The sequence below is a fragment of the Dermacentor variabilis genome, chromosome 6 (assembly GCF_050947875.1).
Source record: "Dermacentor variabilis isolate Ectoservices chromosome 6, ASM5094787v1, whole genome shotgun sequence".
NCBI classification, from domain to species: Eukaryota; Metazoa; Arthropoda; class Arachnida; order Ixodida; family Ixodidae; genus Dermacentor; species Dermacentor variabilis.
In genome coordinates, this window is record NC_134573.1 from 112,226,901 (window position 1) to 112,254,601 (window position 27,701).

Consider the following 27,701-nt stretch of genomic DNA (forward strand, 5'->3'; position numbering starts at 1 on the left):
CACAAGGTGGTTAAAATGAATCTGGTGTCCCACACTACAGCGTGCCTCACAATCAGATCGGGGTTTTGGCAAGTAAGGTCCGAGAATTTAACTATAATTCATGATCCTGAGGTGGTCTGTGCATGTTGCAAGACGCACATAAAAGAATGTTTGCAGTGTGCCGTGGTGCACTAGCATTGACATGAGAGATCTGGCACACAACGTGGCGATCACGTTTTCTTTAAGCGGAAGCCTACTGCAGTATATAAAAAGCTATCCACTCTGGGACCATACTTTTTATATTTATTTCCGTCAAATTTGAATTACTGGCCTCTTCGTGCATAGCGCCACCTGATGTTTTTACTATAGGATCAGCCTTTCATGCGCGATTATCAACAGTTGTGTCACCTCCGTGAAGAGTGCGATGTTAACGTCGGGATAGACTCAATATACGCGGTAGGTCACAGAAATTGTTAGACAATAAATTTAAATAAATCCTGGGACTTTACGCACCGAAATCACTATATGATTAGAGGGACGCTGTAGGGGGGGACTCCAGATTAATTTTGACCACCTGGGATTCTTTATCGTGCACCCAATGCACGGGGTACTCGGCGGTGTTTGCATTTATCCCCGTCGATATGTGGCCACCGCGGCGGGGATGCGATCCCACGCCTTCGGGTTTAGCAACTGTTACGTCTCAACACGACCAAAGGCGTTAATTAGACGTTTGCCACGAGGCAATCCCCACCCATCCATCAGTGCCTACCAAGAAGTAAACACAACGTTGACACCGACTGCTGACGGGTCCGCAGGTGGAGATGCTGCGGAACGCTGCTATAGCATTGACGTGGTATCGCAACCGATTCGACCATTGTGACTGGCTGCGACACAGGCATAAGATTTTCTAGTCCAGTTGCCTAGGGAAGACAACGGTATTAAAAGGGGAGACTTTTCGTGCGGTGGGGCCGACGTGTCCTGATGTGAACTAGGACGTTTAACATGCTCCTGTATGGAGTGGGCTTCTGCTACTGGGGCGGGGTAACTAATATCGAATAAACCATTTTTCCTTCATTCCTAATACTGGACGTATTCGTCGATGAGAGATCGCCTCTTCGAGTTCGGAACTCCTGATTCGAAACACGCGAGAACGCCTGGTCAAATACAGTGACATCATCAAGCAGTACCAGCTAGGGAGGCGGTTATTGCTCCCACGTCACCCCAAACTGAAACGTCGCCAGGCAGTCGTCTGGCGGCAACTGCAGACACAAACCTTCCCCAGTCCGGTGCGATTGCGGCACATTTCCTCCGCGCAATATCCGAGTGCTCTTTGCAAGTTATGTCAGGCAACTAGAGCGACGCTCTCACACATGTTGTGGGAATGTCGTGTTATGTCAGCTACCATGGCAGTAGCTCCGGAGGCTCTTACGTCGAAGTGGGCCGCCGCTCTGCGCAGCTCCAATCTCAGGACGCAAGAGTAGCCTGTCCAGCAGGCCCGACAAGTGGCGACGAGGCAATGCCTCGAAGTGCCCTCATGGGAGACCTGAGCCCGGCTCGTTAAACTTTGCCGGATTTAAAATAATGATGTTTCCATCCATCCATCGACGGGTTTGGTGCATTTCTTGCCCTAACGCCACCTCGAGCCGCAACACAGCGCAACGCCAAAGCCACTACTCCATCCAAACGGGTGTTAGACAATATCGCTACAGAGGAACAGGATGTGGTTCTATCATTAAGTGAACGAGTCATAAACTTGTAGCGGGGGACGATATGAACGGGCAAATGCACCATTATAGAAATAACTGATTATTATGCCATTGCTTACAAAAGGGGCACAGCAAACAACTTACACAAAGCATACACGTCAAATGAAAAATAAAAGAGCAACTAAAGGCAGCCACGCGGTCCACCCTATTTGCATTACTCGTCCAGGTTTTCAGTTGAAACGAAACCTGATCGTACAGTCCTCGTGTGAGCGAGGACGTGATCCTTGGGCGTTGCCAGTGGAGGACCGCACACAGCTGGACGCTCCGGCGTTTTCGCTTTGGGTCGAGTTGGTAAATTCGTAAGAAACGGGCGCGAATGAGAAAGGCGGGAGACACGGGAGACGGGAACAATCTGCAGAGGCAAAGTCACGAGGGCATGCAGTCCAGGGAGATGTCGACATCGGGCAGCACGTAGGCAACCGAGCGCATCAGGTACGTCATGGTGCCGAACATGCCGCTGGGCGCCGAGTCGTAGAAGTGCTCGCAGATGCCCACCGAACTTTGGCAGGTCATCCCGCCGCGCTGAGACGTGCAGCAGAGCGTCGCGTTCCCCTGGCAGGCGCGTTGGTCGTCTAGGAAGAGCCCGTTGGCGCGCTGCACGATGGACTCGACGTCAATGGGCATCCTGAAGTTGGCCACCGTGTCATTCTCCACGGTCAGGCTGATCACCATGAGAGCCTCGACAAGCAACTGCCGGTACTCGGGCTCCGCCACCTGAAAGAGTTGTGGCGCAAGCCATTGGGTTTCCTGAGGAAATCACTTGAGGGCCGGCGGTTAATTCAGCCAGCGCGCAAGCACCGAGAAGCCATTCCTTTCGCTTTTTCCCTCTAGGTACCGGCCCAACACGCGACCTCTGACAAGGCTGAGCGTATTGGCCGGAAATGCTTGGTTCCCGGTAGTTTCCAATTGATGCGCCCTTTTCCGGCCGACCTGCCGTAGCTCTGTCTGCAGAGCGGTAGCACTAAAATCTACCGTGCGCTCTGAGGTGACGATCATGTGTTGGGTCAATACGTTTAACTTCAATAGTCTTGCGAAACGCTCTCTCCTTATTCTTCCCTTCCTTCAAGAGTATAATACATACATTTCTATAATTTCGTCTTTCTGGCTTAAACCGTAAATTTGGACTTTGCAAATGGTTATTTAATAGAATAATACTGCTCTAGAAATGTTATAAATGCAACAATTCGCAATGATTGTTCGTGTGTGCAGAAACTTATTGCATACGTATGTTTAGACAAATATGGTTTCTTGGAAATATCGAAAATGTAAAACCTAATAGATAACGCCATAAGAACATCTAAAGCCACAAGCATGAAGATTACCCAAAATCAAGTACCGTCAATCAATCTCTTGATAACTAAACGATGACACTGATGACGACGATGATGATGATTTTATAGCATCCCCTTTGAAATGGGGTGGTGACAAATGATCACTTAGTCTGCTTAAATTAATCAGGTATGCTATACATGTTTTTCATTCTAGGATTTTTGTATACATCTGCTTAACCCTTTTTCTCTTTCTCAGACCTTCTCTACCTACCTTGTACCGCTACATATGCCTGTAACGGATCCGGTCGTATCAATCTCTGCCCTGCTTTTTTTTCACCAATGCTCTAAACGTCTCTTGCTTATCTCGACTGCTGACCGGCTGATACTTCCATCTACTTTAAATCTAAGCGCTTCAGGAAGGAGTACGTTACCTACGGGCTTCACTGGGTGAATCCCTTCGCAGTCCATTAGGACGTGCTGAGCGGTCTTCGGATCTTTGCTGCAGCATACACATGCCTCATCTTGTTGCATTTCCTCCAGTATGTTTTTGTCTTTAGGCAACCAGCTTGAGCCTCAAATAACAAGGCCCTGACCTTTGTGTTATCGTGCATATTTTCCCTTCTAATTTATTTATTCCCATTCGAAGTTGTCATCTTCATAGGACATGACTCGCGCTAAGAACGAAGGACGCAGAACCTAAACACAACGTAGACCTGTCAGTAGACGAAGGAAAAAGCGTGCGACATCTCGCATCTACAGAGAAGAGGCGAGATTTTCACGCTGTCACGTGACTGCCGCAGTGGCTCGTCGTCAGTAGGTGCGGCCGCTCTGCCGCAGCTGCGTTCTAACGCCGGCGGCGCGCAGCGCGCGTTTTACCGCCAGTGTGTTTGGGGCTTTCTGCGGCGAATATCGTTCCGAGAAAGCGCCAGAGTAGCGCGCGTAGCCTGCTCTCTGGTGAAGCCATCGATAATGCATGCGGCGAGCGCACCAAACCAAGCGCTGCATGAGTGGAGGTCTGTCCGCGGCGGCTGCTCTGAATCGCGCCCACGTGCCACCCGCGCGCTGCCTCTCGCGATCTCCCCATTAGCGAGTCAGTCGCACCCCACTTCGCTCCGTTTGCAACGTGCCACACAAGAAGGACTGTCCGCACCAGCCAATATATCGCGAAATAAAAATACGCGTATAGCCGAGCTCAAATTTCGCATTAGGAGGCATCGTAATCGTCCGTGAATTTTCGCATCACTGGGACGCCGCTTTATTCGGGTATGAGCCATTGTAACGAGCCACTTAGGGCTCTCGCCTTAAGATAGGCCCACCCCCTGTCACTGCCTCATTTGTGGTTTTAACGTGGGCTCCCAAAGCCAACTGTCATATCGATAGATCTATGGTTAACTTCCAAATCCGACAAGGTATCCGATTTTAAGCACAAAATGGCACTTGCGAACATTAGCGCTGGCAGCGTTACTCCTTTCCAGATTCCACGATCGACGCATCAGAACGCCCTTGATAGTAATTTTTGTGATAAACTACGCGGTGTCAAAAGCTTTCCTTTTCTACTGACCTCTTGATGGGATGCTTGAACGAATTCTTTGAAATCGACATCTGCGTCTCAATTTTTCCCGTCTGTCAAATATTTGCCCCGCGCCTTCCGAACGCATTGATCCGGTTTACACGAATGCGATATGCATTAAAATCTCCATTACCCCGTTCATGTACACGTGGCTTTTGGTTTAAGAAAGCATTTATACGTTTACGTAATACTTTCGGCACGGCGTTACATCTTCACGCTGCGCAATATTGACACTGCAATGAAGACTCTACTGAGTTGCACGTAACGTTAACGAATTGCGAATCCAGAGGTTGGGGGGGGGGGGGCGATGTCGGATGTCAGAATGTCTTGAAGTCCTTTCCAATTTCCTGTCGTCTAGGTACGCATACAAGCCGATGTACATTGCTATCATTGCGCTCTGCGAATGGCCCATTTTAGCTCTGCGTTTCATCGTGCGCAGCACTGTCACGCAGGAGACAAGCGTACTAGGCATCTTCAATCCTTTAGTGGCCAACGATAACTACAAGAAATGCAGCTTTAAAAAACTCAGTGCCAGAGTCAAAAACACGTCTATCATCGAAACAGCGGGGGTTACAGCAGATGGGTTGGGTAACGCGTAAGTAACATGCCCCACCTTCATATAGACCAAGGCAGAGACAATAATCATAGCCATCGTCATCCCCGAGGAAGAAAAAGTCTCGTTACACGCCAGATCGTAACGAAAGCAGCGACGAAAGAGAACACAGTTCAGCTGCGAATGCATTGTAAGCGCAGGCTGAGGGTCAGATGCTGGCGCGCTCAGTGTCATTCGCTCGTGCGAGTCTTGCGCATCACTAAATTCAAGCGCATGATTATAAGTCGAGCTGGAATTTTGCTCTACACGCGCACTTTTCTCGATCAACAGACGTTGTTCACGACGTGCGCGCACAGTAACCTCTGTGCACATCTGTACCTTGTTAATAGACCTCGTACATGTAGGCGCCAGAGACAGTGATTGTAGGTTCCCTACAGGTTGATTCATGCAAAAAACGTGAATGGTTCTTGCTACTGGGCTTGAGGTCGCGGGTTCGACTGCTGACCAACGTGGCCGTATTCCACTGGAGACTGAGTGCGAACTACGGTTGCGCACCATGCTTTGTGCACCTCAAAGAAGCCCAAATAAAAAAGGGAAGAAAGGGGCTCGACTTATTTTGTTAATTACAACCACGCCAAGCCGGCAAACCATGATGACGAGGAAAGCATAAAGGAAACTAGCTGTTATTTTTTACTGAAATGCAGGAACAATAAGGGAAAGGGAAACGAAAATAGAGGAGATAAAACCCGCCGCAGGTGGGAGCCGAAGTACGCTTGCGATGCTACAACTACGGTTCAGCGGCGGCCGTATACTCCCATCCCATCAACGGGAAAGCGGCAGTGCGTTATGATGGTTGTAAGCAGCTCGGAAAGCGGCTCCCGTCGGATGACGGCGCAAACGTAGGCGCAAATACATGCTGTTGGCCGAGGGCTGCCGAGGAGATAACGCCCTGCCACTTCCCCGTTGCCAGGCACGATGCAGCCGACCTGGTTCACCGAACGCACGCTTGAGAGCAGCACGATACCACTGCGAAAGCGCTAGCTCGCGTGGTTTTCTTCATATTTCGCGGGCTTTCTTTGCAAACCTTAAAAAAAAAAAAAAAGACTATGTGAGACGTATTGTACAAGAAACAAGTCTATCGGTGGTTTCTGAAAGCGCTCTACAAATCTGCGTATAATACTTGTGGTCCTTAAAAAGTTGGGTAATTAAACTTAGTTAATGAGTGAGTTGTGGGGAAAACAAAAAAAAATGCCTGAGTTAGTATTGACCAGTGCGAATAGTATGCGTTCGGTTCAATTGGCTTCCGACGAGCCTTTCATTTTTTAAAATCTTGGCTCAAGTTACGTGGGACACCCTGTATCTGTACAGTGCTTAGCGATTCAAACCCGCGATAATCGGGCCGCATGGCGGTCGGTATTTCCTGCGCCGGCGGCGAGCGCTTGGTGGTCGCTGGGAGACCAAATACAATCACCATAATGCGCGCCAAGTGCTATCGCTTTCATCGCATATCACAATGGATCAGCTGGGTGCCCTCGGCGCCTATACCGGTGGCTCGAAAAATTCCGGCTGTCATACGCTTTGAGTATCGCGTTTGAATCGCTGAGCGCTGCACATGCCAGATATCATCTGAGAGCACGTTGTGTGCCCACTTCAAGAACACCTCCCCACTGGCCCCCTGAGAGAAGATGGGCACCCCAACAAATTTCGGTAATCTTAGCGCATTCAAATTGCACATTACCACAGTGGCATACATTCCGGCCACTAGCTGGCTTGTACTCATGATGTGCCCTGCATTAGAGTTGAAATTTCCCGACTAAGTTGTCCTAAGAAGCGATATTGCGTGTACTGCAAGTACACAGAATAGTCCCTGCCTTCCTTTTCTCGCTGTGTGGTTTTCCGTACTTTTCTTCCCCTTGCTCGCCGTTGTTTAGGTACCAGGTGACACTGGATCGGCCAGCTGAATTCTCCTCCTCCATTATTTCTTTTAACGATCACAAATAATGGTTGCTTTTGCACAACCAGACGCGAGTTGACGCGGACACGAATAGTACGCCGTGCCTTTAGCTCAATTGTTCTTAAGAGGAAGCTTTAGCTCGGGCCCAACTCCGACGCGGCCTATTTAAATACATGTAAAACGCAAAAACGTTTTTATGAGATAACCCCTGGACCGATTTTGATGAAATTTGTCGCATTTGAAAGAGAAGGTTAAATTCTAGTGACTGTTGGAAGCGGAATTTCGATTTAGGGCTTGAATTTTCTTAAAACGATTTTCAAATATTTGACCGTTTGAAAAAAATAGAATCACGAACTTTACAAATTCATATCTCTGCATCAAGAACTGATATCGCGGTTCTGTAAACGGCATCCATTAGATCATTCAAAGCGGACAAATTCAATATGTCATTTTACATCTTACGTGAATTTGTTACGTTGGTTACAACGGTTCTGCAAAAGCTGTATTTCCATGTTACTAAATTTTTTGAGATTCATGTGTAATATATCAATTTTGTCCGCTTTGGATGTACTATTAGATGCATTTCACAGAATTGTATTATCGTTTTTAGTAGTTGAGTTACAGAGTTGTAAACTTGATAGTTTCGTTTTTCGAAAATTTTCGATTTTTGCCAATTTTTATTAAAAAATTGACGACCTAACTCGAAAATTCGAAACCAACAGTCACTAGATTTTAAGTTTGTCTTTTAAATGCAACAAACCTCATCAAATTTGGTGCAGTGGTTGCCGAGAAAAACGAATTCTCCTTTTACATGTATTTAGATAGGAGCACCCGAGCTAAAGCTTTAGCTCGGGTGCTCCTATCTAAATACATGTAAAAGCAGAATTCGTTTTTCTCGGCAACCACTGCACCAAATTTGACGAAATTTGTTGCATTTAAAAGAAAAACCTAAAATATAGTGACTGTTGGTTTCGAATTTTCGATTTAGGTCGTCAATGTTTTATTAAAAATTGGCAAAAATCAAAAATTTTCAAAAAACGAAACTATCAAGTTTACAACTCTGTAACTCAGCAACGAAAATTGATAATACAATTCCGTGAACTGCATCTAATAGTACATCTAAAGCGGACAAAATTGATACGTTACACATGAATGTAAAAAAATATGGTAAAATGGAAATATAGGTTTTGAAGAACCCAATGTAAACAACGTAACAAATTCACGTAAGATATAAAATGACATATCGAATTTGTCCGCTTTCAATGATCTGATGGATCTCGTTTACAGAACCGCGATATCTGCTCTTGATGCAGAGTAATGAATTCGTAAACTTTGTGCTTCTATTTTCTTCAAACTTTCGAATTTTTGAAAATTTTTTTAACAAAATTCAGGACCTAAATAGAAATTACGCGACCAACAGTCACTAGAATTTCACTTGCCCTCTCAAATGCAACAAATTTCATTAAAATCGGTCCGGGGGTTATCTCAGAAAAACGTTTTTGCGTTTTTACATGTGTTTGAATAGGCCGCGTCGGAGTTGGGCCCGAGCTAAAGCTTCCTCTTAACGGCAAAAACAATTCGGTTTAAGAAGGGGGGGGGGTAGCATCCCCTTATGCCACCCCCCCCTCTCCGCACTTTTGTGACCGCCACTGGCTCCCGCGTCACTTTCAAATTCAATCTTTCGCTTTCATCTATGTCTTTACTCTAACTCCCGGCCTCCTTAAGAGGAAGCTTTCGCTCGGGCCCAACTCCGACGCGGCCTATTCAAATACATGTAAAACGCAAAAACGTTTTTATGAAATAACCCCTGGACCGATTTTGATGAAATTTGTTGCATTTGAAAGAGAAAGTTAAATTCTAGCGACTGTTGGAAGCGGAATTTCGATTTAGGACTTAAATTTTCTTAAAACGATTTTCAAATATTTGACCGTTTGAAAAAAATAGAAGCACGAAGTTTACAAATTCATAGCTCTGCATCAAGAACTGATATCGCGGTTCTGCAAACGACATCCATTAGACCATTCAAAGCGGACAAATTCAATATGTCATTTTACATCTTACGTGAATTTGTTACGTTGGTTACAACGGTTTTGCAAAAGTTGTATTTCCCTATGATTAAATTTTTTTATATTCATGTGTAACATATCAATTTTGTCCGCTTTAGATGTACTATTAGATACAATCCACAGAATTATCATTTTTAGTGGTTGAGTTACAGAGTTGTAAACTTGATAGTTTCGTTTTTTGAAAATTTACGATTTTTGCCAATTTTTAATAAAAAATTGACGACCTAACTCAAAAATTCGAAACCAACAGTCACTAGATTTTAATTTTGTCTTTTAAATGCAACAAACCTCGTCAAATTTGGTGCAGTGGTTGCTGAGAAAAACGAATTCTCCTTTTACATGTATTTAGATAGGAGCACTCGAGCTAAAGCTTCCTCTTAAATTTTCTGTTCAGAAGAGGGAGAGGAGGTCGACAGAAAACCATAAATAAATAAATAAATAAATAAATAAATAAATAAATAAATAAATAAATTGAACAACAGGTTGGTATTTCGGGACTGATTACAGCGCAGTTTTGAAAATGTGGTCAGGGCGATGTTTTCTTGATGATATATAGGTGTACCTATGCAACATATTAAGTCCTTTTCTTCCTCTGATTTGATATGCCGAAATCATATTTTTTTGAGTACTAATCATGCATTTTCTTTAAAAGTGTGTCGTGTAGCATACATCGCCGCACTGAGTCACGTAGGCCTTCGGTTGCGTCGGTACTACAGTAACAGCCATAGCGGTGAACTACAAACCCGTATCTTGAGCTCGGACCTTACAGCTTAGCTGTGAAAAAAGCAAAATTGCGCAACAGACTAGTTGCACAAAGACCAACTGTTCATTACGAGAAGCTACGCCATTAACGATGTGGCAGTTCTGCGGTTACTGGAAAACTCCGTATAGGGCAGTCGAAACATTTGTTTCCGAAGTGTGTAATCAACCGACCATGTTGAGCATCTCCTCAACGCGCAGAGCGAACTTGATCTCTCCGGTGGTCATCTCCTTGGTGAGGCCCTGGGGCAGGCAGTATCCGCGCACCCAGACCCCGGGGCAGCGCTGCAGGATGAACCAGACGTGCGAGTAGAATCCCACGGGCACCCGGTTCAGAGTGCCATCCAGTCTTCGACGACGAAGCCACAGGCCCTGCGCGTATCGAGCCCGATCCAGCGCCCGCGGTTAGCTCACCCGGGCTCGCCGCATGTCACTTTTCACTGCAGCATTGCATTTTTCGCGCAGTAACGTACATTGGAATGCCTTTGCCCCGCGAAGTCAGAGCTGTAACCTGCGCACCTACGCTAATAACATGTGTAAACAACCACTCAGTACCATGCACTTTCGAGAATCCGCCCGCGAGCACATTTGTCATTGGAAGGACGCTATAAAAGCATCCATGCGGGTTCTGCGTGTCTCCGTGCCCTGTCTTCTGCCTGAACGGCGAGCACGCACGCACGCACGCACGCACGCTGCCTTTCAAGAAAGATTTATTTTCGGAAACCAGCTCGAGAAAGGGAAGATTTGTTGGCAATCGCTGTGTGTGTATCTTCTTGTGTTTATACATTTACTGCTTAGACTGCTACCGTATACATTTATACATTGCATTACACCTTTCGTATGCCAACGAGCCTGCATTGCAACACTCGTCTCGGCATAAAGTGTGAAGAGACCGCGCTGCGTTTTCTTTCCTTCCCACGAAGCCACGCCGCTCACGTTCGCGCGTGTGATCTCACTTGGCACGCGTGCGGCCGTTCGCAACCCACCTGCGTTTCGACGCCGGGCGACGGCTCCTCGTAATCGCTGTGCGCGAACACGTCGGCCACAGAGCGGCGCCTGGGCGACGTCAGGCTTGGGGTGCCGCTGGGGGCCGTGTGCGGACTCGGACTCTCCTCGCGCTCCTTGCCACTGATGATGTCCAGCAGCAGCGACTGCATCTCGTACGGGCTCAGGCCTAGCAGGATGTCCGCTGCGTCGTCCACGGGGCAACGGTGCATGCGCGCTACCTCACCCACCATCACCTGCGTATAATAACAGCGATCATCATCATCATCATCATCACACCATCATCCTCACCATTATCAAATATTTATTCATGTGCGGGGTTTGGTGGAAGGAAAAGAAACTGAAGATAACTCACGTGACCCGACCCTGATTCAGCTTTAAAAGAGGACTTCCCAATCCGGCATCTCTAAGTGAAGGGGAAACTTTTCCTCTTCACCCGCCCTTTCTCATATCGCAGAACTAGCGCGCCTCCTTCACTCTGTGCCCCACGCCGACCACATTCATGTCTGAGAGCGAAGACAGAGAGAGAGAGAGAGAGAGAGAGAGAGAGAGAGAGAGAGAGAGAGAGAGAGAGAGAGAGAGAGGAAAGCATTCAGCTACCTTGGTAACATTTTATATTGATCACATCGAGAACACGACGAAGCCTAAAATGGCACGGGACTTCCAACTGGTGTTGCTGGGCTCATTGCTCAGTTTGTTTTTACTCCGCCGTGTGTGCATTGTGTGACAATGGTCTTCCTCCTGCACTCAGGACTATGAAGCTTGTCTGGAAATGAGCATGTTAGCAATTAAATTAGCTTTATTATGAGTGAACTCTCCTGTCGTCCGCTGTGCTTACTTTCAGTTTAACTTTGCTTCCGACAGCAGCGTTGCGCCGTCATCGCTCTTTCTTTTTCTCATCTCCTGTGCGCTGGTCATGTCCAAGGTGAACTGTTATACAAGAAATCCGGTTTTCGGTCTTCTTAACTTAATCACTGCATACAATCCTCTGCCTTTATTGTCTTTGTTTCCCTAGTCATGGACCCATTTGCTTGCTTTAAAAAATAGCAGTCGGTTATTTGTCTTGCGCCGTTCATGACCTGCCTCAACAGGTGCTTCAGCTCCGTGTACCTACTTCTAATCAAAACTGCCACCTTCCTATCCTTTACGCTGCACTCTCATTGGTTACCCTTCGATCTTCGAAGGCAGATACAACCTTAAGCGCAATAAAAAAAAAAAAGAAACGGATGAAAAGAAGCACACAGGACCGAGTGCTAGCATCAACGGGTGTTTACTGATCACACTGCTCAATCTCTGCACACAGAAGACGTCATCCACGCGCAACCATCGTCGCAGAATCGGCGGATTGTAGCAGGGCAGGTGACGTAGCAGCTATTTAGAAAGCTAGGCCTGTATAATGTAACAACGCCATTGGTTAGGTTTCACTTCTTTCTTATCCGGAGCTCAGGACTGTAACGCCGCTCAAATCACTGACGAAGCGCGAAACGGAAAAGAATTGCAAGAAAATACTCACATTATCCCGGTGCTATTATTTCTTGGCATTACCGAGCCTTGTGCCCAGTGCTATTAATTTCGAGGCCGGCTTTTATTTTGATCAGCGGGTGACTCGAAACATTCGCTGAATCTTTTAAAGCGAGCCTTCAGCTATGGCTCGAGCCCTCGCGCCAGCGTTACTCCTCAAAGACTGGGTAACTGACGACACGCCATGCGAGAGCACCGCGTACCTGTATGATGAGGCCGACGCGCAGACGCTGCATCCCGCTGAACAGGTGCGGGCTCGCGCGGATGAGCATGGCCAGGTAGGCGAGCAGCTCTTGCGTGAGCATGGCCGTGCTCTGGTCGCCCTTGTGGGCGTGCGCGATGATATCGCGCAGATCCTTGATGGGCAGAGGTCGCGTGATCACCTCTTCGCTGTGCGGAGGCATGCCCACGGTCAGCTGCTTCTGGCGCACGAGCAGGTCCGTGACGGACTTGGCCAGGTCTTCGACACGCTTGCCGAGCGCGCTGGCAAAGTGGCGCACGAGCGCCCACTTGCGCTGGTCCACCGCGTGTTCGTAGAACTCCTGGAACAGGCTGCGGACGGTGATCGTCGCGGGCGGCTTGCCGAGGCCGGTGTCCCAGGAGAGACCCTTGCGCATGGCCAGGTAGTGGAGTATGTCTCCCTGCTCCTCGAGCGAGTCGGTCTGCCGCAGCGTCACCAGAAGCTCTTCCTCCGCCACCTGGTCCAAGTGTAGCTCGGAGGTGCTCTTGTGCGGCGGTGGCGGCGACAGCGACCCCTCGATGGAGCTGCTTCGTCGGGACATCAGGCGAGAAGGCTCGCTCGGTTCGTCGTACGCTTCCGACGTACCGGTGGAGTCTTCCTCGGGTAGCGTGGGCTCCTGACCGGTGATCGAACGGCTCCGCCGTATGATGCCAGTGACCGTGGATTTGCGGCGCGCCGTGTTCCTCGGCGCTTTTGCGAATATGTGGCTTGGCACGTAGGCGGCCCGCATGGCCGCCGTTTGGCGGTCCTTGCTGTCCAAGTACTCCTGGATAGCGGGCGGCAGGACATCCGGTTCGCCCTCCTCGGCGTTGCCCAGGAAGTCGAGGCTGGCGACGCACGAGGTGTTGAGAAAGTCGTCGAGTCTTCCCAGGCAGACGCGCGTGCCGTTGATGTAGCCACTGTGTAGCTTCTTTATGGTCTGCCGCAGCGAGAGCGGCGGCTCGCCGTTGCGCAGCTGTCGCTGCCTGAGGATGACGACCATGATGGGTCGGCCCAGCATGTGCCAGTGCGAGCGAAGCACCGCGATGTCCGAGCGCAGCGTGCTGACAAAGAGATCGACGTCGTTGACGAGGTGAAACTCCTCGCTGTCCAGGTTCTGGGGAGTGAAGACGAACAGTTCATCTCGGAGACTGTACAGCTTGCTCGTCGCCAGCAGGCCGACTTCGCTGCCCGCGCGTCCGGTGAGGCCCAGCTTGCGGTTGCGGCCCAGGTAGTTGTACAGTTGTCCCAGGATCCTGGCCGGATGTATTTCCATGAGGTTCACCTCACTCAGCTTCTGTATGCCGGGGCACAGGCTGTAATACTTCTTCTGCATCGCAGAATTCTCAGCCACAAGGGCAATCTGGACGTAGAAACAGACATTTGAACATTTTATTGTAATATTCATTACCATGCAGCCCAATATCACTTTGAGAGTCAACGGAGAGATGGGTTGGAGGGGTGGGGGCAAAGGGCGACTTTATTTAAGCGATCATATACTAGATTTAACCTGTGCTCGATGGTACACAACTCAATGAGTTCTTTGCAATATAATGTTTAATTTCATTGTCTTTGTAAAATAAATTCAGCTTACTTTGCAAACAACTCTCTGGAAGTTTCTTGACCCTTGTGAATCATGATCTTTCGCAATAGTTTGAAATATACTTGGTTGTCTTTTTTGTGCTAGTTACATTCATGCCTTATTTAATTCAGTTCCGTTGCTTCGTGAGTCAGATTTTCTTTCTGACCTTTCCCAGTTGACGTTATTCAAAACCATTTTCTCTACTGGATCGATTTCCTCCTTCTTAGTCTCACTCTCATGGATCGTTCCTCGATCGCTATTGAATAACTCGGCACGATTTCCGACAATTCAACAAATATTCCTCCTTTAAATTGTTCTATATGCATCGTCGATACGACAAGAACTAGTCAAGTTCTTCATCCAAACGAAAAATTGACGTAGCTTCAAAACCTTATTGGCCCACTTATAACTCCGTCATAAACTTGGATCTTGATATCCCCTAGCAATCTTATTTACACCTCATGGCAAATAAGCAACAGCGCACTGAAAGCGAAGACGAAGGAAGATGTGAACACAACACAAGCGCTGACGTTTAACAGGAAAAGTTATTGAATGAACGAGTTAATATACTCTTAAACTGCGCCTGCACCTGCAAGGTCGTGAACAATTCACGACAAGCATTCGTGGTTAGAGCAGGTGATACTAAAAATAATAAATTAACAACAACCTAAAGTAGCGTACTGCTCAGCTACCAACGATTTGCGTCGTCTAAAAAGGAAATTTCTTTTCCTTGGAGGGCTATTGAAGGATGGAGGAGCGCAATAGGTCATGGAGAAGCATGATATCGGAGGAGCACAGTATGGTCATGATTTTTGTATTCTAAGGCCTCACAAATTCACTGGTCTGTGCGGCGAAAAAGAATCTCGGTTCTAGCGAATTCTGTCGCGCACCCGCACTCACGGCAATGCATTGCCAAGTGTGAGGAGCAAGCAGTGCCTTTTACTGAATTTTAGTGCTCCCTGTGGCCTATAGAATACAAAAAAGCGACCCCCGATTGCGTTAGTAAGACTTCAATAGCCCTATTAAACGACTCTTCGACGCCTAAGTGACGTTTCGGCTCTGGACTCAGCGTGGTGAGATTAACAGTGTACTAAATGAACGCCTATAGTAGCTGCTGTTTTCCCGTTTTTCTTTCTCTCTTCTCCTCCCTTCTTTCTGAAACCTTTTTTTCCTATTTCCATGCGGAGTAGCAAAGCGGAGACACAAGTCTACGGTTTACTCTTTGTCTCTCAGCAACCGTTTGTCTCTCTAATCTATACTGCCATTTTTCTGTCGTTTAACGTTACCGTCTTTCGTCGTTACGTTATCTGAAGCTTAACAAACGGCAAAAATGCAGAAAGCATGACCAACGCATTAGTTATCGTTGTTTGTGGGCAGATAACAGCCACTGTTCTTTGCAGACAGGAAACTAAATCTCGCCACCGAAATCCCAATAAAGGTCGTTTAGTGTATGCTCTTCAGCAACCGCACTCGTCATTCGGTAGTGGAGGGAATTGGCGATTACAGGTTTGAAGGTTTCTTATGTGCGACTCTGGTGGGGAGAGGAGATATATGCTTTAGAAAGAGGAGGACAGAAGAAATTAAAGTAACTATAACTTCTTATCCTGATTGAACTTATGACTCCTTAAATGGTATAAACAATAGTTGGATTAATCATGTTTTGGAAGTCAGCCATATGGTTTTAGATAAGCTACCAAAAAGTCTAGGGTTTGCCAATGCATTGATGAGCAGTGCGAGTAACCTTATATGGCACCTTTGAGTCGAAGGGCCTATGTATATTGTGGCGATATTTATTTTAAGTAGAGCTACTTCTTTACTGTACTCTTTGCAGTGCAGCAGGTTGTGCTGAACCGCTTCTCCAGAGCCGCAGATGTCTCAACAGGGCCTGTTATTTACATACAAACGCCCGCGCTGGACCTATTCTGCTTCATTGCAGCAGCGATTGCCGTCAGGCCAGCCTAGCGGGCATCATGGCCGATACACCGATCACTCTTTCTGGCTACCGTTCGAACGTGGGTAGCCCGTAGGGCACGTCGGAGCGCATATCTTCAGGCGTTTATGCACCGGGTAAACTACCGAGCACCGAGTCGGCGGACGCCTCAACTGACGGGTGCCCAGTGACAGGTTTCGAACGACTTACTTCCCGTCCGGTAGCCGCAGCGGACGCCCTATCTACTGGGCCATGGCTACGGTGAGGCCAGTAGCTTCGTCACTAATTAAAATACATAAAAAATCTGCAGATCCCCAACCCTGTGGGAATCGATGTTAAGCGAAGCAGTGTGCGGGGAGTCTAGCAACGAAACGACCATGAGAGCACCAAGACGTAGGTGGTTGTTTCATGACCTACATGGCACGCACGTCGTTACCTATCGTTTATGTTGGTCATACATTCTTGTCATACTATGCCAATTTTGGTATATAAGAAGTTAACGAAACGACCGTGAGAGCACCAAGACGTAGGCGGCTGTTTCATAACCTACATGACACCCATGTCATGACCTATCATTTATGTTCGTCATGCCCTCTGTCATACTATGCCAGTTTTGGTACATACCAAGTAGGCGGCTGTTTCATGACCTACATGACACGCATGTCATGACGTTCATGTCATGACCTATCATTTATTTCAGTCATACACTCTTGTCATACTATGCCCATTTTTGTACCTACCAAGTTAACGAAACGACCATGAAAGCACCAATACGTAGGCGGCTGTTTCATGACCAACATGACAGAAATGTCATGGTATTTATGTCATGACTGATCATTTATGTTTGTTGTACACTCTTATCATACTATACTAATTGTGGTGCATACCATGTTAACGAAACGACCATGAGAGCACCAAGACGCAGGCGGCTAGACAGATAGGTGCCGTCAAAGTGGCAATCGTTCACCAAGAAATGCTTCGCATTTAAAAACGAAGCTGATATGTAATAGTACTGAATGCAGGCATCCTATGCGAAAAAGCACGCACCTGGACGACGACGTCGGGGCTCTTGATCATGCCCAGGCGCCTGTTGAGCGGATCCATCTCGCCCGGGCTGACGAATTCCTCCTGCAGGAGGTGGGCCACGATGTAGAGCGACTGGGCCCACAGGAACGGGATCTGTCCGGCGGGCAGACGGGTCTCGCTGTGTGGCATTGCGGCCTCCCTGTTGACCTTGTCCGGCTGCACGACGTAGATCTCCGGTATCAGGCGCAGACCTTCGTCGGTGCGGATGCAGACCCGCTCCAACAGCTCGCTGTACTCGTCTATCGTATCGCGGTCGCCCCGGTAGCAGGCGTCAATAATCATGAAGCAGAAGAAGAGGGGCCACTCGCTCTCGATGTTCTCGAAGCCGTGCAGCTCCCACGGCTCGTAGTAGAGCCGGTTGCGGTCCTCGCGCGCCGTCTTGTAGCCGTCGCGCAGGAAGCGCTTCATGCCGTACTCGCCTTGCAGCTTCTCGACGATAGTGCAGCGCGTGAGCTCGATGAGCTCCGCGTCGGTGATGGCGAACGCCGGGAAGCTGATGACCGAGATGAGCGACGCGTCCACCTCCTTGGAGCTGGACTCTCGCGGCAGCATCGACGTGAGCACGGCGTCGCACTCCTGCGCCTCGTCCGACAGCACGTGCACCACCGACGAGGGACCGCCGCGGCCGCCGAACAGGTCGAGCTCGTTGAGCGCCTCGAGCGCGGCCTTGGCCAGCCCCACGGAGCTCGAGTTGAGCTCGCGTATGCCGCGGTTCGTCTTGTCGCCTCGCTCCCACATGCCGTAGTCCGGCGTGCAGTAGGCTTCCTCGATGTAGAAGACAAGGTTCTGCACGAACGCCACCTCGTCGAGGTTGTAGACGACCTGGAGACCGGACGCCGTGATCTGGGCCAGGGCGAGCAGGAACAGGGACGTCGCGTCCAGCTGCAGGTGTCCCCACTGGTCGTCGCCGACGCAGGTGGCCCCCGAGGTGGAGTTGTACTTGGCGTGCAGGCTGTCCTCCGGGCTGTGCGTCTCCTTGAAGCGCTCGAGCTTGTCCACCTGCTGCATCATGGCCACGAGCAGGCCTCGCATCAGCATGACGCAGCGCCGCTCCAGCTCGTAGGTGCGAGCTCGGTCCTCGTCCAGCTCGGTGTTCTTGCGGTAGGCGAGCGACAGGGCCCAGATGGCGAGCGCGCCGTAGACGTTGTCGCGCACCCACGCGTGGTTCTCGTACTTCTGCGACGGTATCAGCCCCGTCGCGGGGTCCTGATACTGGAGGACGGTGCGTTGTAGCAGATAGTGGTAGTAGCTGAGTCGAGGTCTGCACCGCGTTGCCATGATTCTTCACGTAATACCCTGCATCCGTGACGTGACCGTTCACTTTGTTTTTCACGGTGCATTTTAAACGACGCTCATTTATTTATATGGTAGTGTCAGCAAACTTAGTTTGCAGACGCTACCAGAGCAGTGATACCTCAACTTTCCAGCTAATCTTATTCGGAATTCGCGCCTTGAGCACGTCACGTATAACGTACAAAGTTCAATCACATGCTACAAATTTGTCCATTTCGTTCCCGCGTCTTTGTCCTAAAGGAAATGCGCGCGCGAATGTGCTCCCGCGTACTAGTGCTATACGCAGTGTGACACACGCGGCTATCGTCTCAAAGCGCTGGTTGGCGGTTCGCACGACAGAAGCATACGTGCAATTTTGGCCTCAATGGTTAGAGCATCGGCCAGCTGTGGTAGGAGGCTAGAGTTCGATCCTACCATCAACATGCTATTAAGTTTTCCTTTTTGTTAAGTGGGAGCTATGCGGTGAGAAAACAACGGCACCCAACAGCTACGGTCAGGAAAGTCCCGGAGAATTCGCAAAGGAAGCCGCGCTTTGAAAACGTGTGCTATTTAGTACAGCGTTTGCTACTGCTACTACATATCACTCGAATCTTTTTCCACCTAAGTTCCACTAAGTAAGCGGAACATACTTGCAAAACAAAAATGTTTTAATTATTTAGAGGAGCTTATGTGAAACGAAATTAGGAGCGCATATGACAGGACAGCGCTTCGTTCGCCCATTGGGTTTGTGCTGTCGTGTGCCCGGTTACTCTATTTAGCAGACGGCGTATAGCTGGATCGAGGGTGTAATTCCTGACGGCATGAAATTACGCTGTGTTTTCGAATTTCCAATCTTGACAGCTCTCATTGGCTCGCAGGTTGACTACGCGCCTTCTCTGATCGGCTTGAAACGCAAGCATAGCAGAATTCTGACGATGTAGCGGGAATTTTACGGGCTGAAAAATATAATCCCGCCTTAGCGATATAGTCTCCTACGAAAAATTACTAGAGGGAGCTCTGCACCCAAGCAGGCTCAGGGGCTTACTTGAGCCCGATCCTTCAGCCTCCCCCCATTCCCCTTCCCCTTTCAATAAAGTTTACCACCACCACCACCACCGCCACCCCGATCGTTTAGCTATCATGGGAAGGATGAATTTGTCTGAGCTTCGCGCACCTGGTTTCAAACGATCTTGTAACATTATTTACTACGCATTTTTTGCTACATTTCCAAGCGCTCATATAGTCTTCTAAACACAGCAAGTCAATTAGTCTCTGCGGACATGCGAAATCATTGGAAATCGTTTCATCTATAACGCAATATTTTTACGACAATGATCAGTTTGCAAAGTCACAAAACCTATTGGACCCACAAGGACAAAGTCCATAGAAAAATCCTTCTGCTGTACCCATCATTTCCCACGCTGGCTGAGAAACTGTAGACACTATAACTTAAAAAAATTTGAAGATAATGTCTTCCTCGGTGAGTCACCACCACTTTTCCGTACTGGGAATGTCTATTTCTAACCTGTTTCTAGCCTTTCTCGTGGTCCGACCCCGAAGATAGCGGTCTAAACATAAGTGAACCTGCCAGAGCCGCTGGTTATATGCTATAGGGTATGGGAAGACTAAGATGATTGTGATTATGATGATGATTGTGGTAGTGATGATGACATAATGATTGCTATCATAATGATAATGATGATCATTATTATGACAATGATAAGGATGACTTTGGGAGGTGATGCAACCTCTGGCTGGCCTCGATTAAACGTTGTCGCTCCTGAGGAGCTCTCACAATACACCATACGGTTCAAACACCCGATTCTATACCCCAACTCACCCAGGAAGACGTTGGCTTTAATCGACTTCGACTACACGTTGAATTGCCTCCCAACATTTTAAAGGCTTTGAGGTTTATCTGGTTCCCGAAAAACCATCGGCATACATGGTGCCTGACCTACAGCGCTTATCAACACGTTGTGCAAGCTTGAGCCTTACTTTCCGCTGTACCATCAACCTAGTACTCGGGATGAAACATCTATCTTGTGACATTCATTTTTTTTTATTTCAAAAGAACAGCGAGGAAAATTATGGGCACTGCACGTAAATATCGTGTTGCCGTTTACGTTGGCGCACCATGTACATAATTAAATTGGTTCTCACGCCTGTTTACGAATACGCTTCTATTACAAAATCGGGGCCCTTATTTACAAATTAAAAAAAAAAGCTCATGCGCTAGAACTGTTCGTAAGAAAAAATTCCAGCTAATCCTGATGCTGGACATTATTAGCGAAGGAGGCCGGCCAATGGCAAGAAGCGCTTACAAACGAGAAGCCCCAGAACACGGGCACTGATCATGTTCTACTCACGTGGCGCGTTGTGCCCAGAGCGCGTTTCGCGGCTGTGATCGACCAATTAAAGGCGAGCGCGGCCTCATTTACAAGCAGCTGCATTTTCCAAGTAAGATGACGGAGCCGGTAGATTTCACGGCAACGAACGTACATCTTGAGACACAGAACAAGGGTCGTATTTTTTATACACGCGGTAATGAAGAGAATGTGGCACTGAAGAGAACGGTACGGGGGCAAAGCGCGCGGCCTTAAAGTCACTTCTGAAAATATAAAGTCAAGGAGACTAAACTTTGCATTTGCGCAAGCTGAGAGAACAAAAAAAAAAACACACACACACACACACAAAAAAAAAAACAGGAACAGAAACATTGCATGTCAGAAGAGATAACATTCACCACTAAGTGTTACATTTGACTTTTTTTTTATGCGAAAGTATCAAATGGTCCATTAAGCGAAAAAGCTGGCGTATACCGCCTGGGTAACTTAAAAGGGCATTTAAATTCCTATTGGCGGTGACGTCGCATCACGAGCGCGCCTCGACATAGCAGAGGGGGCGAAAAGGCACACCTGCTGCCGCAATAGCGCGCCAGGTGTTGCGTGAGGGGAGAGGGCATCGCCGCGACCCCACGTCAACTTCGCTCTCGCTCTTGGAAGCCTCTGTTATCCGCGCGTTCTTTATCCAAGCAAGCTCTCGCCTGCGTTCTAACTGCGCCTCGGTAAGGCTGATTAAAAACGCGCCAAGCGTTGGCGAAGCGTGTCAACGCGCTCGCTTGGCCAGCTGCGAGGAGTTCGTAACTCGGACGGCCCCTCAGCGGCATTCAAATGGACATTTACGCTTTCGCTTAGATGTCCTCTCTTCACTTTTATGTTTCGCGTTCGGCCAAATGCGGAACAGTCACACCCGGAAGCTGCACAGATTCACTATCTGCTCCTAGAAACTGAAAGCGCCGTAAAATTCTGCCAGACTAATTGACTTAGTAAAACATGTGCGGAAGCTCCGCCCCTCTGGCTTTCGCTTCATTGTCACAGAAGGTTGTTCGCGAGTCCTTAGCGATCCAAGTCATCATCCATTCTTTTCCCGTTTTCTCGCTTGCTCGGACGCCGCCGTCATCGCCGAGATATCGGCTACTGGACTGGGTGCATGGCGCGAGCCGTCCCGGTTGCGTCGGAGCCAATGAAAGCACGAGAAAAGAATGGATAGCGAAATGAAGTGTTAGAAAGTAGGGGCCCCAGGACGTCTACTCGATCAACAGCCCTTGCTGGCGTCGTCTAGAAGCTTAAATATAATCGCGTGCGCCTACACGAAAAGATCGTTTGATCGTGATCGTGAAGTGGTCCACGGAGAATACAGTCCAAGAGCGTACAAATGTAGGAGACGGTGAAAATTCGCTCACGGTGACGTTAGACGCTAGGGCAGACCGTATTGCTCGAGGTTTGAACGTCCGAGCAACGGCATGGCCTAGCGACGTCCTTCCACCGAATTCTCGTGACATCCTCCTACAGCAAAGGCAGGAGCGGAGACGTTTTGGACATCCTCACTCCGATTTAAACAGCGAACAGGAGAGGGACTGGCGTCGTATTCAGACGAATACATACCCCAACCTGCACCACCTACACAGAATACACCCCACGAGGTTCTCTGACGAGTGCCCGTGGTGCACAGACACACCCACACTAAAACACATCACATGGGAGTGCCCCAGTAGGCCTCCGCACATAGACAGTCCCATATTACACCAACATCCACTAATGAGGAATAGGCAGTGGGAGGCATGGCTTGCGGACGAGGGTCGGGAGAGCCAGTTGGCTCTTCTGGACCAAGCCCAGCGAGCCGCTCGTGCCAGTGGGGCCCTGGAATAGGGGCTCCAACCATCGTGCCTTATTTTATTTCCATTGAATAAAGTTTTACTCTCTCTCTCTCTCTCTCCCTTGCTGGCGTCGTCTAGAAGCTTAAATATAATCGCGTGCGCCTACACGAAAAGATCGTTTGATCGTGATCGTGAAGTGGTCCACGGAGAATACAGTCCAAGAGCGTACAAATGTAGGAGACGGTGAAAATTCGCTCACGGTGACGTTAGACGCCAATGTTAAAAGAAGATAAGTGGAACGTGAACTCGTATTAATGGCAACTATATACTAACACCGCACTACGGTATTACTGCGATACAACCCTGTGAAAGGTGCAACTGAAGCGCGCTGAATTTTCCATTTGTTTTGAGCTCCTAAATGCGAGAAATAAAAGTGTAGGAAGTCAACATTCACCTGGAGTGCAGCTTTGCAAACTTTGAGAACAGCTCAAGGAGCCCTTGTGGCTGGTGAAAGAAAATCTTCCTCGCGAAATGGCTCGGAAAACACCACGCACTGCGCTGGATGTGAACAAATAACAGTATAAGCGTTGCAGGAAGCACCGTAGCACAGTATACGCATACTCTGCAACTGTTACACTGACACGCGCTGTTATAGCGCAGCAAGCGTTCAAAACAAGGCCACGCAGCGAATGCGACATTCTGGCGTCCGCGTCGGGGTCACGGTCGAGAGGACGTAATAGCGTTGTGAAAGCCAGGATTACGCTACTCGTAATAATACTACGGCGCACAAACAGGCATGTGAAAGATCACGCCTGGCGGGGCGCGCGCTATGTTGAAAGGGGCCCCACGATAAAACGTGCAGTCGGGATACCACAGCAAAACGCATGGAGTTGCGACGGCAACCCGTGAGCGAGCCTGTTGGCTTTTCCGAGTATACGGCAACGTACTATACCCACTATACGGTGCGTTGTAAAGCGAGGCAATTGGGAATGCATGTATACATTACCTTGCGGAAGTGAGGGTCAGTTGCACAGGGACAACGGCAAAAGATGACCAGAGGAGTCCGAGCTGAGCTCGCGGGGTGCAAGAGAGGAACGCAGTTGCTGTTTGTCGTTCGTGTGTGTCACTTGCGGGTTGGCTCGAGCAGCCGCACGCGCTTCGAACGCGCCACTTCTTTGTCGACGGGAAACTTCCGGAGCTCTTTCAAGTGTGCTCGCTGGCGTCCCTCTCCCACGTCCCTCTCCAACCATAGCGTTGATGATGATAATGATAAAAATAGACGCAGAAACTCCTGTGGGAGTTGTCTAAGTATGCGTAAGAATTGTGCTACCTGTCATATCTATGCCGCCCAGTGTCATTATCAATGTTATGAAACTTGATCTGAGCAGTATAGAGCTTATCAACCCTTATCTGACCTTATCAACCTTATCGGACATGATGCGGCCCTTATCAATTCTTATCGGCCTTTATCAACCTTATCGAACTTCATCCGCGCCTTATTGACCGCTATCAGTATTTAGTAACATTATCAGAATTGATCCGACTATCATAAGTCCTTATCGCTCATTAGCACCTTATCCAACCACGTCGAGCCATTACCAACCGCGATGAAGCCCATATAACCCACCATCACTCCTTATTATCCTTATCAAGTCATTGACTGCTTATCTGTCTGCTTTGCGCGACATGAAGCGCATGAGCCCTCATAGACCCGCCGTGGTTGCTCAGTGGCTATGGTGCTGGGTTTCTGAGCACGAGGTCGCGGGATCGAATCCCGGCCACGACGGCCGCATTTCGATGGAGGCGAAAACACCCATGTACTTAGATTTATGTGCACGCTAAAGAACTCCAGGTGGTCGAAATTTCCGGAGTCCTCCACTACGGCGTGCCTCATAATCAGAAAGTAAAACCCCATAATTTAATTTTTAAAGAGCCCTCATAGATCGGTGGCATTTTGGTCGATGAAGGAATGCCCCAACGGAAGGCAGATCCGGCGACCACCGAAACACAATGAGGATGTGGCGTGTTTGGCATTAAATTTTCGCAAAATCGAAATTTTTGTGATGTCTACAATGCACCAAGTCGGCTCTACATGCGGTTTTAGAGATGGCTTTTATTCCACCATCACCAAATCTTTCAACAAGGCTTGCATAGAAAATGTTGTTTCACACATCATTTCTTTTTATAGCGATTAGTCTTGTGTGACGTACGGGTTTACTCGCTGAGTAGGCATAGAAATGCTTACGCATTTAAAACTTGATTGGCCAGAAAGAATTGTAGGCGTGACCGCTGACTTAGACGAACGGAAGCCCCTGGGTGCCGGCGGCCTCTGCGGCCTGGGCGCGCCTTTTGGACGAATGGGTCAGAGCTGCGCATCAGCGCCTCCCGCTGCTCCATAGTGCTCAAATTACCGTGTCTACATGTTATTTTCGTGCATTCCCACACGATGTGGGTGAGCTTCGCGGGTTCATTACTGAATTTACAAGTATCTTCGCATATATCCTGATAGGTATGTGGGTAAAGCCTCGGGTGTAGGGATATGTACTGGTCTGTAATCGCCGCCAGGCATGTTCCTGAGCCTTGGACAGCCGTTTAAGGTGCGTTGGTTGACACCGATGAATTGTGACGCAGCGCATGCTCAGAGGAGCAAACACCCGGCAAAGACATATTTAAAATTGAACGGTGAGGAAGCTGCTCACTGGGCTATGAGGGACGCCGTAGTAGTGCAGACGTTCCGGACAAATTTTGACGGCCTGTTGATTTCTTAACCTGCGCCTCAAACATGGTACACCAGCGTTCTTATATACGCCGCCTCCATTGCAATGCGACCAGTTAAGACATGTGCCATGCCTGTTGATTTAGGAGAGAATGAATGAAAAATTGAGCCACTGAGATCCACTCGGTCTGTCGTTCCGGACGTGAGCCACTGTTAAGCAAAAAAAGAAAAAAGAAAGCTCTATACTCCTTCTCAACAACTCCGTGCCGTGAAGGAAAAGCATGGCAGTCACTAGCCGCCTACGTGTTGCAGAGGATCCCCCGCTGAGCGTTACAAATACCCCCGTGAAGCTTCCGTTGAGTCGGCATCGCGCGTATTAGGGCGATCAGAGACGGACAATGGAGTCGGGAACCATTGCTTTGGTTCCCTTTTTCATTTGACTGACGCGACCTATATGTATAGCATTCGCTGCTGTGCCCGGAAGCTATATTTCGCGACAAGCAGCGCAACTACTCGAGTTTCACGCAACTTCTTGTGGCTAGTATACGATCGGGACTGTGAAGACAGAACGCGCTTGCACACTCCGCAAGCATAGGCTGCACTTCGATGTCGAATGACTTGGCACTGCGGCGCCCTACGCTTGTAACTGGGCTTGTTGCTGCATATTCCGCAAATGTAAAGGAGCGAACAGATATACCTGGAACACGGACAGAGAGCGAGCAGCAGCCGTCCTCTTTCTTCGTCGGTGTTGCAGGCTGCGCTCCTTCATGTTTACTGAATACGCCAAACTTTGGTTACGTAAGCATGGCTACAGTGGAGCCGAGTTCTACCTTCGCACTGTTGTCTATTGCCCGCTTTCACAACCACCGCCACAGCCCTCGATGTTCAAGGAAAATTTCTTGACGCATTCATTTCCTCATTGCTAATGCCACATCTAGACCTCAATAGTTTGCGAGAACTTCGTGTACTGGAAATTTTAGATATGTAGATTAATCGCACCTTTTGTATAAAATTACTTATACAAGTATTCCAGAGCTATAGCTTCGAGCGTAATATACAAGCGTATATTACGGATAACCCATGTCCCGAAGGAACTGAACGTGCCACAAAGTTGAAATTTTGAGCGAAGGGGAGCATGTTCTGCGTGAGCGTGCGCAAAGTGTCATCAGTTAATTCCGCTTTTGCAAAAAAAAAATATATATATATTTAACTTTGCATTTCAAAGCGTCATATGCCGTTAGCAGTTATGCTTTCCAATGTGCCGAGATAGCTATTCTTCACATAATGTTTAGATTTGGAGAAAAGGGGGCGAATTTTCAGTGCGATTCGCGGAGAAACATTGCAGTTCATGGTTTATTTAGAAGAGTTGTCAATAATTTGTGAACGCTCGTGTTTTCTATATTTTCATGCGTTATATATAGAAGGTTCGTAGCTGACTTTCCCGGTGACCTCGCTGAACTAACGAGCCACCTTGTTTATATATGGTGAACACGACGACCACGTTATGATTTACGTGTAGGAAAAGTTCAGAGAGCGGGCTAATTGCGGCCTTAGCAATTGATAAGGCATGCGAGCACTCTAGAACGCTACGAGTGTGTTTGACGAACCACGTAAAGTTTCGCCTGTTGCACTGGCATGAGTGCAAATGCCACCGAGGTCGAACTTTCCGAAAATTGGGCGGGGCAAGGGGGAGGGGCCCTACGGTCAATCAGTATGCGATGTTAAATTTTGTGCATCAAACGTAGACTTAACCAAAATATTTTGCAAATGCTAGAAAGCATTGCAAGGCCTTTTAACGATATATGTTTCCCAGTGCCCCGAGACAACTCTACGTTACGCCAAATTTGCATTCATTGGAAATGGGCGGCATTTTAAGTGCAACACGTAGCGAATTTTTAACGTGTCTGCCTTTATCAGAAGTGTTGCGAATTGTTCCTGAACCCTCATTTCTTCGGTATTTTCGTACATTGTATAGAAGGTTCGAATCACATTTCTCAAGTATCTTCGGTGAACCCAACAAGGCAAGTTGCTTAAATTTGGTTAAACTTAAGGGCAAGTTACGGGGGACATGTAGGCGAAGTAGAAAGTGTGTGGACTAGTGACCGCCTTACAAGTAAATAACACGGGCAAGTGATCCGGAGCGTTATAAGTGCGTTTTATGAACAGCGCAGAATGTAGTCCGCTGCCGCGGAAAATTTACAATCGAAAATCTATAAAAGATTTGCGAAAATTGGGAGGAGGAGGGGTTGATGCCATATGGCAAATCTCTTTATATGCGAAGTCAAACGCGTC

The 27,701-nt window shown here is 48.3% G+C and overlaps 1 protein-coding gene across 3 annotated transcripts; it reads right to left on the bottom strand.

Annotated features, from left to right (window-relative positions):
- Positions 1 to 1,764: 1,764 nt before the first annotated feature.
- Positions 1,765 to 23,893, bottom strand: LOC142585051 (putative phosphorylase b kinase regulatory subunit alpha). 3 transcript variants are annotated; one of them, XM_075695509.1, is made up of 7 exons: positions 23,700 to 23,893; positions 23,148 to 23,246; positions 17,224 to 18,558; positions 12,648 to 14,027; positions 10,905 to 11,159; positions 10,093 to 10,290; positions 1,765 to 2,459 (listed from the first exon to the last, which is right to left on the bottom strand). In XM_075695509.1, the coding sequence occupies exons 3-7, from the start codon at positions 18,538 to 18,540 to the stop codon at positions 2,112 to 2,114; spliced, it is 3,498 nt and encodes a 1,165-aa protein (XP_075551624.1). In that variant the 5' UTR covers positions 18,541 to 18,558; positions 23,148 to 23,246; positions 23,700 to 23,893; the 3' UTR covers positions 1,765 to 2,111. The 3 variants fall into 3 exon arrangements, with proteins under 3 accessions (XP_075551624.1, XP_075551623.1, XP_075551622.1); XM_075695508.1 differs by having other exon boundaries at positions 23,148 to 23,251; XM_075695507.1 differs by lacking the exon at positions 23,148 to 23,246.
- Between the last annotated feature and the right edge of the window lie 3,808 nt (positions 23,894 to 27,701).

What these genes read in the sequence shown, in the direction of transcription:
- LOC142585051 (XM_075695507.1), bottom strand. Translation starts at nt 18,540, where the DNA reads ATGGCAACGCGGTGCAGACCTCGACTCAGCTACTACCACTATCTGCTA. An exon ending in GCCCCGACGTCGTCGTCCAG is followed by an intron (nt 14,028 to 17,223) that starts GTGCGTGCTTTT and finishes TTCTACGTCCAG; the next exon opens with ATTGCCCTTGTGGCTGAGAA. An exon ending in GCGTCGGCCTCATCATACAG is followed by an intron (nt 11,160 to 12,647) that starts GTACGCGGTGCT and finishes TATTATACGCAG; the next exon opens with GTGATGGTGGGTGAGGTAGC.